This window comes from Malaya genurostris, chromosome 3, assembly GCF_030247185.1.
Source record: "Malaya genurostris strain Urasoe2022 chromosome 3, Malgen_1.1, whole genome shotgun sequence".
Classification (NCBI taxonomy): Eukaryota; Metazoa; Arthropoda; class Insecta; order Diptera; family Culicidae; genus Malaya; species Malaya genurostris.
In genome coordinates, this window is record NC_080572.1 from 221,756,733 (window position 1) to 221,769,077 (window position 12,345).

General features: G+C 38.9%; 2 protein-coding genes across 2 annotated transcripts; one reads left to right on the forward strand and one right to left on the reverse strand.

Annotated features, from left to right (window-relative positions):
• Nucleotides 1-2,153: 2,153 nt before the first annotated feature.
• LOC131437617 (THO complex subunit 4) lies at nucleotides 2,154-5,080 on the forward strand. The gene is made up of 4 exons (XM_058607088.1): nucleotides 2,154-2,628; nucleotides 3,590-3,815; nucleotides 3,904-4,098; nucleotides 4,186-5,080. Exons 1-4 carry the CDS (start codon nucleotides 2,383-2,385, stop codon nucleotides 4,335-4,337), a joined length of 819 nt encoding a protein of 272 aa, XP_058463071.1. The 5' UTR covers nucleotides 2,154-2,382; the 3' UTR covers nucleotides 4,338-5,080.
• Nucleotides 5,081-5,164: 84 nt separating this feature from the next.
• On the reverse strand, nucleotides 5,165-7,143 carry LOC131437616 (uncharacterized). Its single transcript, XM_058607086.1, has one exon. It carries the CDS (start codon nucleotides 6,189-6,191, stop codon nucleotides 5,289-5,291), a length of 903 nt encoding a protein of 300 aa, XP_058463069.1. The 5' UTR covers nucleotides 6,192-7,143; the 3' UTR covers nucleotides 5,165-5,288.
• Between the last annotated feature and the right edge of the window lie 5,202 nt (nucleotides 7,144-12,345).

The following is a 12,345-nucleotide window of genomic DNA, read 5'->3' on the forward strand; positions in this document are numbered from 1 at the left end:
GGGTGTACCGATAGTAAATAGTTCGCGCAGATCAATACAGGTAGAACTAGAGTGACTATAATCAGAGTGACGACAGCTGTTCGTTTGGAATGACAGCTACCAGTTCCAATCGAGCAAACGACCTGCCAATTCAATGTAAAGCTAATGGAATGTTTTGAATTGTTGCCAACATTACGGATGAGAAGTCGTCACTCTGGTTATAGGCACTCTAGGTAGAACTAGTGCATCACGAAAATTTATTTATATAACAATTTACTCATAGTGTCATGTCTGCTAGCCTGCGAATCAGTTTACTGAGGGCACAGAAACAAATGTTGCTCCTGGGCCCAAAAAGGTATTTGCCTGTATGAACTGTGAATTATCGGTATTTTAGGAGAACCTATCTGTATTGCAGTGTACAGAGGTAAAAAACGGTATAAATACCGAGAAATCGGTATACCTGGCAACGTTGTCGGAAATATGTAAAAAATGTAAATGCATTAAAAAAGGCAGTTTGATCCGCATAATAAACTATTCCATATATAATTCAAACCATATTTTTGAATATTTCATGATATCTAGTGTAGTTAGTCTATGGTATTTGTTTTTTTCGTGACGTCACAAATGAACTAGCTTCCATCCTTCCCTCTCAGCAGGCCGTTCAATTTTGTTGTTTTTTGAGCGCTTGTTGAACGACATATTGCACGAAATAATCGTTCAATTTGCTGGAACGGTTTGTTGTTGTTTTTTCTCTTTAAAAAATAGTGTAAAAATTAAGTGTTACCTTTACATAGAAAGAAAATTTGTTGTTATTCTACGTGAAGTAGAAGTATTGTGCAGGTATGTATTGTTAGTTTAAACAAATAAGTGGAAAAAACTTCAGAAAAACTGCAGTAAAACTAGTCCAACGGGGCTCCAACTCCTCATGTTAAAAAAGGTTCAACAATGAACCTCTGTCTGCCGGGTTTGTTGAACGAAAAAAATGGCATTCGGTTCAACGGTCTGTTTCAAAATCGGCAAACGAAGGTCCCGTGTTGGCCTCCCGTTGAACGATTGATTGGACTTTCATTGGACCAATGATCAAACGTATTGGACCAATGAAGGACCACCGTTGAACGTTTTTTTCTAAATGGGTTAACAGTTAAGCAATACTGTTTAAAGCTTAAAAAATCGAGGAACACATCTCACACAATCATCTTAACACTTCGCAACAAGCCACTATTAATTAATAAAACTTTAAAACAAACTGAATGGAATCAAATACAAATTCATCATTCTTCCATGAAAAAAAAAAACAATATGAACCTTATTAACGGAATAAATAGAATACCTCAAATCATGGAAGTTTTAGTTTTGAAATATAAATCATTTCATACAGAAATATTTTCATCCGCTATGCGATAGCGACGCATTGTTTTCATGATAATTACTAGCATGTTTCGATGTCATAACGTTGTCAGAGATTTTCTTTTTCAACTTTTCTAAGCTGTCATGACGGAACAGTAAAACATGCTAGGCTAAATTGATCATTCTGTGAACCAAACATTAACGCTGCGAATGTATGGGACCTATCGGTATTATTCGTATTGGTGGAATCGCCAACATTTTTTTCAAACTCTATTTGGCGAGATAGTCCTCAATATGTGTCATTCGTCTGTTAACAGACAAATAAACAAACAAAACCGTAATTACAAACAGTGAAAATGTCAAAAAACCTAATACGGGTAATCCATTAAACGACCCCTTACCCCTTACCAGCAGGTAGGAATATTTTAGTGTGTACCTAATGAATTTAAATGAACACTTTGCAGGAACATTTTACTCAGAGATGCCAGGTCTGCAGATTTGTCTGTAAATCTGCAGATTTGGGGTATAGTGCTGCAGACATTTTTTGTTGTGCAGACTTTTACAGACTTTTGAAATTCTCGCAGACTTTTGCAGATTTTTTAAATTCTCACAGACTTTCGTCTATATTTACAGATTTTTGAAATTTACGCGACCTTTTTTTTTTTTTTTTTTTGCTCGCCAAGTCAGTTTTGCGTGTCATACTTTATAGAGAAATTGCTGCCAGCAAGACATACTTCTGACTGCAGATTTTTTTTCAGATTTACAGACCCTGTCTGCAGATATTTGAAATTTTTACCTGGCATCTCTGATTTTACTTTTGTTTCGCATTTTCACGGCGCAGATCGTTTTCGTTCGTAGTGTAGCTCGGTTGACGTTGTTGTACTCGGTCAGATCTGATTGAGATTCGGCTAGTACAGCTATAATTTTAGTGCTACGTACGTTTTCAATCGTGAAAAAACAGTCGATCTAACAATCGTGCCGCGTTTAAATTTCCCGTGAAATCGATTTGTTAATATATTTTGAAATTTGTTAAGCATAATTTGACCGAGCATCAAGATGGTTGACAAAATCGAGATGAGCCTGGATGATATTATAAAATCACAGCGTCCACAGCGTGGTGGTGGCGGTCGCGGTGGTCCGTTCCGATCCGGTGGCAGCAATGGTAGCGGTCCACGGGGTCGCGGCCGTAATGGGTCTGTCGGAGGTTTTCGCTCCAATCGTGGCCCATCCGGCGGCGGTGGTGGCGGTGTCCTCAAGGGGCGCAATCGTGGCGGAATTCAACGATCATCGAAATACGCACGGGTAAGCGGGTGACCGAAAAAAAATGGACGGTGAAAGTTTGCTTGAACTGGTAATCGAATGCGGAGTGAAGAACCGTGTTTTTTTCTCGTGTGAATCTCCTTCGTAAGGGCGTCGTTTCCGCCTAGCCATGGGTGACAAAATATGACGAAAGTCTACTGAATCTGGGAAAACAAAATGGCGGACTGAAAGGTTTGTTATTTCCTTGGCGTTCTTTGGATGCGCCGCAGTTGTGTGGAAAACAAGGAAGACAAGTGAAGGACGAACAGAAACTTGGTAGTGTGTGCGTGTGAAAAGTCATTTTTGACGTGCCGGTACCGTGAACCGTTAATTAACGGTTTGTTTTGTTTCCGTACCTGAAAAATGACGGATGAATTTCGGACGATGTATTTCTGGGAAGAATGTTGGCAAATGCTGAAAATTAGTAGTGCTTATGTTTTTATTATATACTCTGAAGAGGGTTTACCTTATCATCGTCGTATTTTCTACCAATTTTAAATGCTATTTGTTCCACAAATATGAGTTTATCTTTCCCTACCAAAGGCATAGCTCTGGAGAGATTGCTTCGCAGAATCGATTAATGCTTTCTGTCGAATTTTGAAAGTATCACTGGATTGTCACCTGGGACTCTCAACTTTTCTTAAAAAAAGGTTTAGCCCGCGAGGCGATGTCTTGTGGAATTCCCTTAACTGCCGTCTGTTGATTGATTCCCCGTACACGAAATGGTTTTGCCTCCGGAAGACGCTGGGAGAGATTTAAGATCTATCACATGACCATGCGAGAGATTCAGAACGGTTTTCTTCCCCATTCTGTTCCGCCGGTGGCGGCCGGAACCAGAGCGAGAGAGAGAATAAGTACTGAAGGCTGCTGCTACTGCGGTGGAACTTTACCGAGTCACTTTAGCCGAAATACTAATATCACAACACCATTCCCACATCCAAAACCAAACCAACCACATTCACAGGGCGACGTAAACAGCGCATGGAAGCACGATATGTACGAGGGTGCTCGCAAGAGTCGTTTGTTAGCAGCGGCAGGATTAGTCGGCCCTGGAGGACTTGGCAGTACGAAGCTGATGGTATCGAATTTGGATTTCGGCGTGTCGGAGTCTGACATCAACGAATTGTTTGCGGATTTTGGACCCCTGAAACATGCTTCGGTACACTACGACAGATCGGGCAGATCTTTAGGTGAGTACGAGGTTTCCCGGGGTTCATGAAATTATATTCCCTAGCTGCATAATCTAATCTGTTTCTCCGATTCTCTCCACACTCGCAGGTACAGCCGACGTGGTGTTCGAGCGCCGGGCAGATGCCATTAAAGCAATGAAACAATACAATGGAGTTCCGCTGGATGGTCGTCCGATGAGCATACAGCTGGCGACCTCGGAAATTCCTATCCCACGAGTCCCACGCCTTGGTGCCAGTACACTATCGCGTTCACCACGAAGACCGAGCAGCAGTGGACCCAGAGGTAAGTTACGATTCGAGACGAAATGAATTTCTTCGTGCAATTGGAATTTCTTTGTCATTATCAACGATATTTTTATTATTTTCACAGGTTCAAACTCGTCAAGCCGTCGAGGAGGCGGTAGCGGTGGTAGCGGCGGCGGTGGTGGTGGTGGTGGTGGCCCACGCCGTCAGCAGCGTGAGACCAAAACTGCGGAAGAGCTTGATGCTGAGCTGGACGCGTATACAAAGGATATGAAGTAATTTTGTCAGCAGTACACAGCGTGACCTTCCATACACTTCGTGTATGTTTTAGAGTAAGGACCATTATCACGTTGACTTTACTGTAAACACAGAAGAGAACGCTGCAGGCAGATCATTGCTTGCGGGCGGTGTAAATAAAAGTAAAAGAAAAAAAATTCTTCAGTAATAAACACAAGAATGCAAAGTTGATTTGATAATAGAATAACAATCACTGAGTGAGGTTGCAGCGCAAAACAATTCGTCAGTTATTTAGGCAACTGTGAAGCAAAACATCAACAAACAACGGTTGTTTCCGTCGAAATGAGTTGAAAATCTCGTTCAGTGTTGCCGGTAATGAGCATTTGGTTAGATTTTATTTTATACTATAAATTTATTAGCAAATCATTGTTCTTGAAAAAAACGGGATTGTCATACGTTGGCCAACGATCGAAGTCGAAGTGTATTTTTAATGTTATACTTTGATCGGAATTTGCTTGATTAGCACAGTGTCAAATCTAAACATAAAAAACCCGACGCAGAGTGAGAATTTCATTTCAAGATGCAGCAGAATTTGTAATTTTTGTACTTGAATTCACATAATTTACCGAGAGAAACCTCAACAAGTATAACCAGTAAATCACGGACAAACAATCTAATGGACGGATCTGAGAATCTGTCATTTCATCGTTAGTTCATAATACCTTAGTTTAGTGAATCGACATTACAAACTAATGTAAAAGAAATATAAAACAAATGACTCAGAATTTGTTTCAACCTTGTTATGCTCTAAGAAATCCGAAACTAAGACGCTTCATTTCGATACCCAACCAGTAACATGTTGCATACGATAGATGAATGTAAAAGTGAAATTGTAACTTGCGATAGAGTTCCCTCCCAAGCCCAAGATTGGTTACAAAAGACCGCGGATTTTTCGAATCACCATATGAAAGCCAAAAAACATGAAAAATAGGTTCAATTGAGCCAGTTTATTCCATACTTATCAATCATGTAAAACTTGATCAGCGGTGTCCCTTTGGAATAGACGAATGCGTTGAATTTCTGCTCGTCGTCGCTTGGAGTTTGACTGTTGACTTCAGCCAATTCAATTCGATGCTCGATAGGTAAACTGAAGTTGCTGCTCCCGGCTGTCGCAGCAAACGAGCTTGACGCTCCCAGAGTGGAAGGCATTTCTGAAACCATAGTCTGTCCATCTGTTGATCCAACAAATTCTCCCAGACCTGATTCACGGCCGGATCCGAAATATGCGGGTTGGGTATAAATGGTTATGACTTTTCGCTCTTGGCAAAGTTTTTTCAATCTCGTGTGCAGCGATTTCAGGTACGTGTCCATTCGGATGAGGGTTTTCTCGGTACACTTGCTCCAATAGAATGCCACAATCGAATCTATCAGAAGATAAACGTTGATAGGATTTTTGATGAATATATCACTCAGTGTTAGCATCGTGAGCTCGAATTCATCCAATGTGAAGCAAGTGATTATTGTCAGTCTGGCCAAGGACTTTTGCCGGATGTCATGGATCTCCTGCGTCTCCACAGTTCGGGTGGCCGGAAGAGAACAATTCACAGTTTGTTTCTCCATCACGTCCAGCAGCCGAATCATGTTAATGTTATTGTCACAATTTATGAACACGGCTCCTAGAGCCTGTCCGCCGCAGTCCACTGGAAGGATTATTTTCGCAATCAGCTCCAAGATGAGGCATGATTTGCCACAGTTGCTTTCGCCGACTATCTCCACCATCTCGCCCTTGTTTGGACCACCGTTCGGGAACAGACTGGGATCTAGACATTTTACGTCGGATACCAGCCGGGACGAAATTCGCTGCAGGATCTGAACACCGGTTTCCACTTCGCACATTTTAAATTCGTGCTAATTGTAGTTATTTATGTAAAGAAAGATTTGACATATAGCGATATGCTTAGAAACTCTTCGCCTTTTGTTAGATTACAGATACTCCAAAGAAACCTTACGATTGCATACATGTTGGCGTTCTCATTCGGTTTCAGTTGCTCAGTGATTCTAAATTAATATTTTTTGACTCTAATTATTTTACGGCAGTTTCGAAAGTTTTTTCTTTCCTATAAACATTAAGTTAAGAGAGCGCTTACGCTATGTTTTAGATTATGAAATATTTTTTTTTCTATTTCTTCAACTATTCAATAATATTTGTGATCAAAATGCGTTTACAATAATCACAGCTAAAAGAAATCAAGAACTTTGAACTTTATCAATATCTTTTAGTTCAGTGCGATGTCCTATGCGTTTTTATTTATTTTTATTTCGTCGTAAATACGACTTACTTTACTATGGGGCGCCTGTTCAAAATTTACTCTCTGAGAGAGTGATAAGTTTTTGATAGTGAATATCTCTTGTTGTATCTAACCTATCAACATAATTTTTGTAACATGCCCTCGGAAATATGATCATCAATTTACGATAAAATTTTCAGTTGTATGATACAATCACAAATAATTCAAAACGAAAATTTTCTGAAATTTTTGGTATCAACGAGTATCAAAGAAGATAACTAATGACGCCTTCTCGTACCTGGGTAGATAGAAAAGGTTAACAATTGATATATTTAGTTCATTCTAGATTGAGGAGATGACTGAGTAGGAAGTAAAGCAAGTGCATCATTCCGGTTGGTTCAGGTCCAGAGCTTAGTTCCAGTTTCTCTTCGAAGAAGATCGATAGCGTCATCCTGCTGCTGGTCGTTTGCATTGGGTTAAAATACAACGAAAAGTGGACAACGATGGTCTCCAAATGTTATCTGATGAACTATAAAGATTGTTTCTTCGCAAATCGGAGATAAAAATCATCAGTTTAGTGAAAATCTAGAATAATTTTACTAATTTTGTGCACGTTTCGCAGTGCGACATTCGCACCAAACGAGTGCAAATAAAGCCAGTGTTTGACTGCTTTGCTTTCAATAAAAATGCTCCGAACAGTGTTTAACATCGCAGAAAATTCTACAATTCGGCTCTTCTGAATGCCAGAAAGAAATCCCGTACAGCATTTTTTTATACCGAAACAAAATAAATCAGGAATCATTTAAGAGTGAAAAAGGTGGGGAAGGTGCAACAACTTTAATGAAAGCCAATTTTTCTAGTAAAAGTACTCAATTGTTCATGTAATTTACTGTTGACAAATCTTTCCTGCGCACGGGCCTGACATGATTTGTTTTAGTCGCGAACAACTATGTAATTAAAACCATGAGAGAAGGGACTCGAACCCGTTGCTAGCTCCTATCCGGGGAAATTGTTTTTGTTCAATTAAACTGCCCTGCATGTAAAAACACATCAAGAAACAGCCTAGTTGACTAGAAGAACCGAGCATGATTCGCTGTACTCGGGCGCCACGGCATCCAGATATAATCATATTTCTATGCTAATCCCTCCGCCAGCAATCACTATTCGTCGCATCGCAAGTCTATCGTCACTTTCTGCTTTGCCGTCAGACGCTGATTTGAGATTTTGTTTTTGTCTGTTGCGCTGCTATGGGCTCGTTTTTTCTTACATTTATATTCGGTTATTACACAGGATCCAAGTTACACAATCACTTAAAATATCCACTTCCTTGCTGCATAAAGATACACGCGAAACTTTTTACAACTTTAAAGTACAGCGAAAGTTTCACGTAAACTTTCGCGCTTCCTGGAAACTGAACAATATATTACAACGTGTCCTAAAAGACGAGCTGCATATAATCAAATACATCATGTTACCAAGATATTCAGCTCTCATCGTTTATGAACAAGCCATAAGCGACATATAGAGCCGCAGCAGTGTCCGCATCGAAGCTCTTACATACGAGGTTTGTTCAAAATGTATCGCGAATTTTGACTTTTGATGCACGTATGTTCAATTTTTGATCTTTAGGTGGCGTTATGTTGAAAGTCATGACCCTTATTTATGTTGACAATTCTGACCATTTTGAATATCCAGTTTATTACAGCTTTTGTGCGTTGACTGGTTTAAGCTTGACTTGAATTTACGACATATGTGATTTTCGCATTTTTTAGGAGTGTTCACTCGATATATGACGACTCGTCAATCCATGATTCAGTCCTGATCGCATTAGCGGCCCTCACACGATCATTAAAAGTGTCATTACTAAAAAGTAATGACACTTTTAATGATCGTGTAAGGGCTACGAGTTCAGTAATGACACGAGTAATGATGGAATTCCGGATTTTCCATCATTACCAATATTATTTCTTCTTCTTATTTTTTGTGGAAGAGCTGAATATCTTTAGAACTATACGCGAAAAAATGACAAAGTGTAGATTTAAATTGGTTATATTTCATTAATCTTAACGTTTCAAAGGCAAATCAAATTTATTTTCAGCTAAACGAAAATAAAAATATTGTTATTGCTATTGCTGGAGTAGTTACCAGGGCTGGCAATAATCAACTCCCTACTTCATCATCACCGAGTTCAGCTCACCTGCAAATCGGTTTCAGAAGCATCGCTGAGCGAGTTGAGTAACTGGGTAACCATTTGTGTAGAGAAAACATCGTCTCAACATCGTAGTGTCAAGCAATCAGCAGATGAGCGCTGAGTGCACATCAAATATTAGAACCCACTGAGAGACGATTTGTGAGTTGTGATTTGATGTGTTTGTACATCAACACATTGAATCAGATTCTTGTGAGACTGTCTCGCTTGTATTCCCCATCCAACAGAGTTGCCATGGGCGGCCAACGTTCGAATCGATGCCATTTCAATCCAATTCTCAAGACATGTTTTCGTATGCTGGAAAACGAATTCGGTTTTAGTAGCCAGTTGTGTTTAGCTCGAGACATGAAATTCAATCGCTACGGAACATCACGCTACGATTCGACTTTTGTTTTCGTACATTAATGCACGTGCTCGTTTTGAGTACCAGCAAAAACAAAACCGAAAAGCTGGGTCGTGTTGGCAGCTCTGTGGTTTAGGCATACACTCACCGGTGTAGCTCGTACGGTGATGCCAAACTCAGTACTCACTTTTTAAAACTAGGAATGAGAGTTAAATGCTATGAAATCAAAACTGAGAACCATCAATACCATCATAATTTGATGTCAGCGGTGCTCTGTATAGGTGAGTGTGTTTGCTTAGATCAGCGATGAGTTTCATCTTTACCATCATTTTACGGATTGCATCGTAAATCATGAGGTGAGCTGATTAATAGAAAAAATCGAATCTTATGAGCGAGTTTTTGCCACCCTTGGTAGTTACAAATACTCATCATTAATAATGAACGTGTAATGCTAAAAAGTAATGATGTACAGTAATGCAGTAATGACGAGCGTTTGAGCAAAAGTGTCATTACTTAGTAATGACACTTTTAATGATCGTGTAAGGGCCGCTATTAGCCATCTGAATCGACTCAGCCACCGCAAACTTTCAGGCAACAAACAAGGTGAAGCGAAATACTTTTTTTTTACAGTGGCGTCAAACATTTTTTTTATTTGAAAATGTGAAATTGAAAATATTTACGGCATTTAGCTGTTATCAGTACTCGGTCAACCAAATCGAATATAGCAGGACGAAATTGTTCCGAGCAGCGGACCACTCCGGTTTATTTGTTGCTTTCCATAATGATTGAATTGCTCTACGTCATACAATTGACGTAATCTGTTTATGTGGTTTCTGCATGTTGAAGTTGCGGAACGTTTTCGAACAATCTCGCACTTTCTAACGATGTTCAGAATACATTCTCATAAAATTTCCAGTAAGAAACCGAGTCCTACGAAAGTGTTACAAACCGAACATTATCGGGTTCATTCTGGTAGCTTGTTCAGGGTAGAGTTAAACGTCAAACGAGTTCAATTACAGAAAATGGAAAATGGACTAGTCAGACAGTAGAGGGATGCCTGATTTCATCAAAATATTTGAAAATGAATCGTCACAATGAATTATTGGATTACGTTGACAATATATTTAACTTTTTCGCGATGTTGGAAGGTAACCATTTATTTGACTCAACGTTGTTCATCTAGACTATTTTTTATTGGCCCTTATTCTGAATAACGACGTATTGATTTCGATCGAATCATAGCTACCTTTGACACAGACTAACAGACAGGACACTCAAATCAGATTCTTCAATCTTTTTTACGGTCATTTCGAAAATTCCTTTATTTGGGACAGTAATCACATGTGTCATGATGGCGCCACGTTACCCTATCAAATACATCCTGTCTGTCATCTAGACTGTGTTTATTTTTTTCATTTACCAACAGAGTTGCCATTCATACAGAATTACCTGTAATGTATTGATTTGTGTACGTCCATGCGAATTTCATGCAGGATACAGATTTAATACATATTGCCAAAACAATATACATAATTGTGCCTACTTCTCATCCTCCAACGCAATAAAAAATCGAACCCGTTTTGTTACAATATTTACTTGCTTCTGGTCTGCCGCCACTTAATTCCGGGTGAAAACTACCAATACAATCGCCCTTATTGTGAATAACGTCGTATCGTTTTTTCGCTCGTATTTCATTCGTATTCCCAATAACGCTAGCATCAGGCATCCCTGCAAGCAGCTGATCGGTGTTGACAAACGAGGGGAAACCAACTAGTAAAAAAACTATTACATAACACAAGGGGTGTACAGATAGTAAATAGTTCGCGCAGTACAATATAGGTGGAACTAGTGCATCACGAAAAATTATTTTTATAAGAATTTACTCATACTGTCATGTCTGTTAGTCTGTGATATTATCGGCGTACGATCCATATCTCGGTTGATTTTTCATTAGGGCGTATAAGAAAGTGACAGTTTTTCTGTAATCACTCTCTCTTTCGATTATTGTGATGTGATTAAAAAGATTTTCTTTGATTTCACTACTCTGTTTGAAAGTCGAAAGTTTCAGGTATCATTTTATGCGAAGAGTTGAGTGATAAACGGGGAAGCCGCTTGGTAATTAATAGAAGATAAAGTAAACAAAGAGAAACTGTCACTTGCTTATACGCTCTAATGAAAAATCAACCTAGATATGACACATTCAATGCACATACATTATGTAATGGAATAAGTTCTATCGAGTTTTCATATAAATTGTATATGATATTCTTATAAATTAATTATTGTTATACCAATTTAGACTTCATGTACATTCTTCATAAAGATTAATTGTTTCCAAATGACTTGAATGAATTATACGATGCATACGATTCATATGACGAATCTAATGAATATAAAAAGATTTTTATCTCAGTGACCGATACCAATTCTCGGTTAATTTTTCGAAAGGGCGTCAGAGCAAGTGATAGTTTCTCTTTGTTTACTTTCTCTTCTACTAATTACCAAGCGTACCCGTTCGACTCTGCAAAATCCAAGAAAACCTTTGTAATCGCGTCACAATAATCGAAAGAGAAACTGTCACTTGATGATACGACCATTTCAAAAATCAACCGAGAGTTGTTGATTGTGGTACCTGCTTGTGAGAAATTCTGGCAGCCGGCAGAAACCTGACACGATTCCGGCAGCTGTCAAAATTTTGTAGGCGAAATTACGTCATTCTCTCGCCACGTCACGTCTTTCAAGATCGCTCTTCCTTCTTTTTAATGTGGAACACATTTTTGTTTTCTATACAGGGGTGCAAATTAGAATCTCAAAAAAATACACGTAGAAATGTGGTCAGGTTTTGAACAATCACAGCTCAGTCAATTTTGTATCAATTATTACTCGATGAACATTAGAGAAGGTCCCAAGTGCAAATGACAGTTTCTCTTGGTTTACTTTCTCTTTCAATTATTACGGATAATTCCAGTAATTTCCAACAAATTCTACAGTGCATATCGAAAGTTGATGATTTTTGCTATTATCCTACGATTGTTACGGTGTTACATGGAAAGATCGCAGATTGGACCGTAATACTCGAAAGAGAAAGTAAACAAAGAGAAACTGTCATTTGCACTTAGGACCTTTTCTCGTGTTTGTCTTCATTAATATTATGTCACCACTTGATTGGACATATTTCTACGTATTGATTTGAATGTTTATAGCCATGTA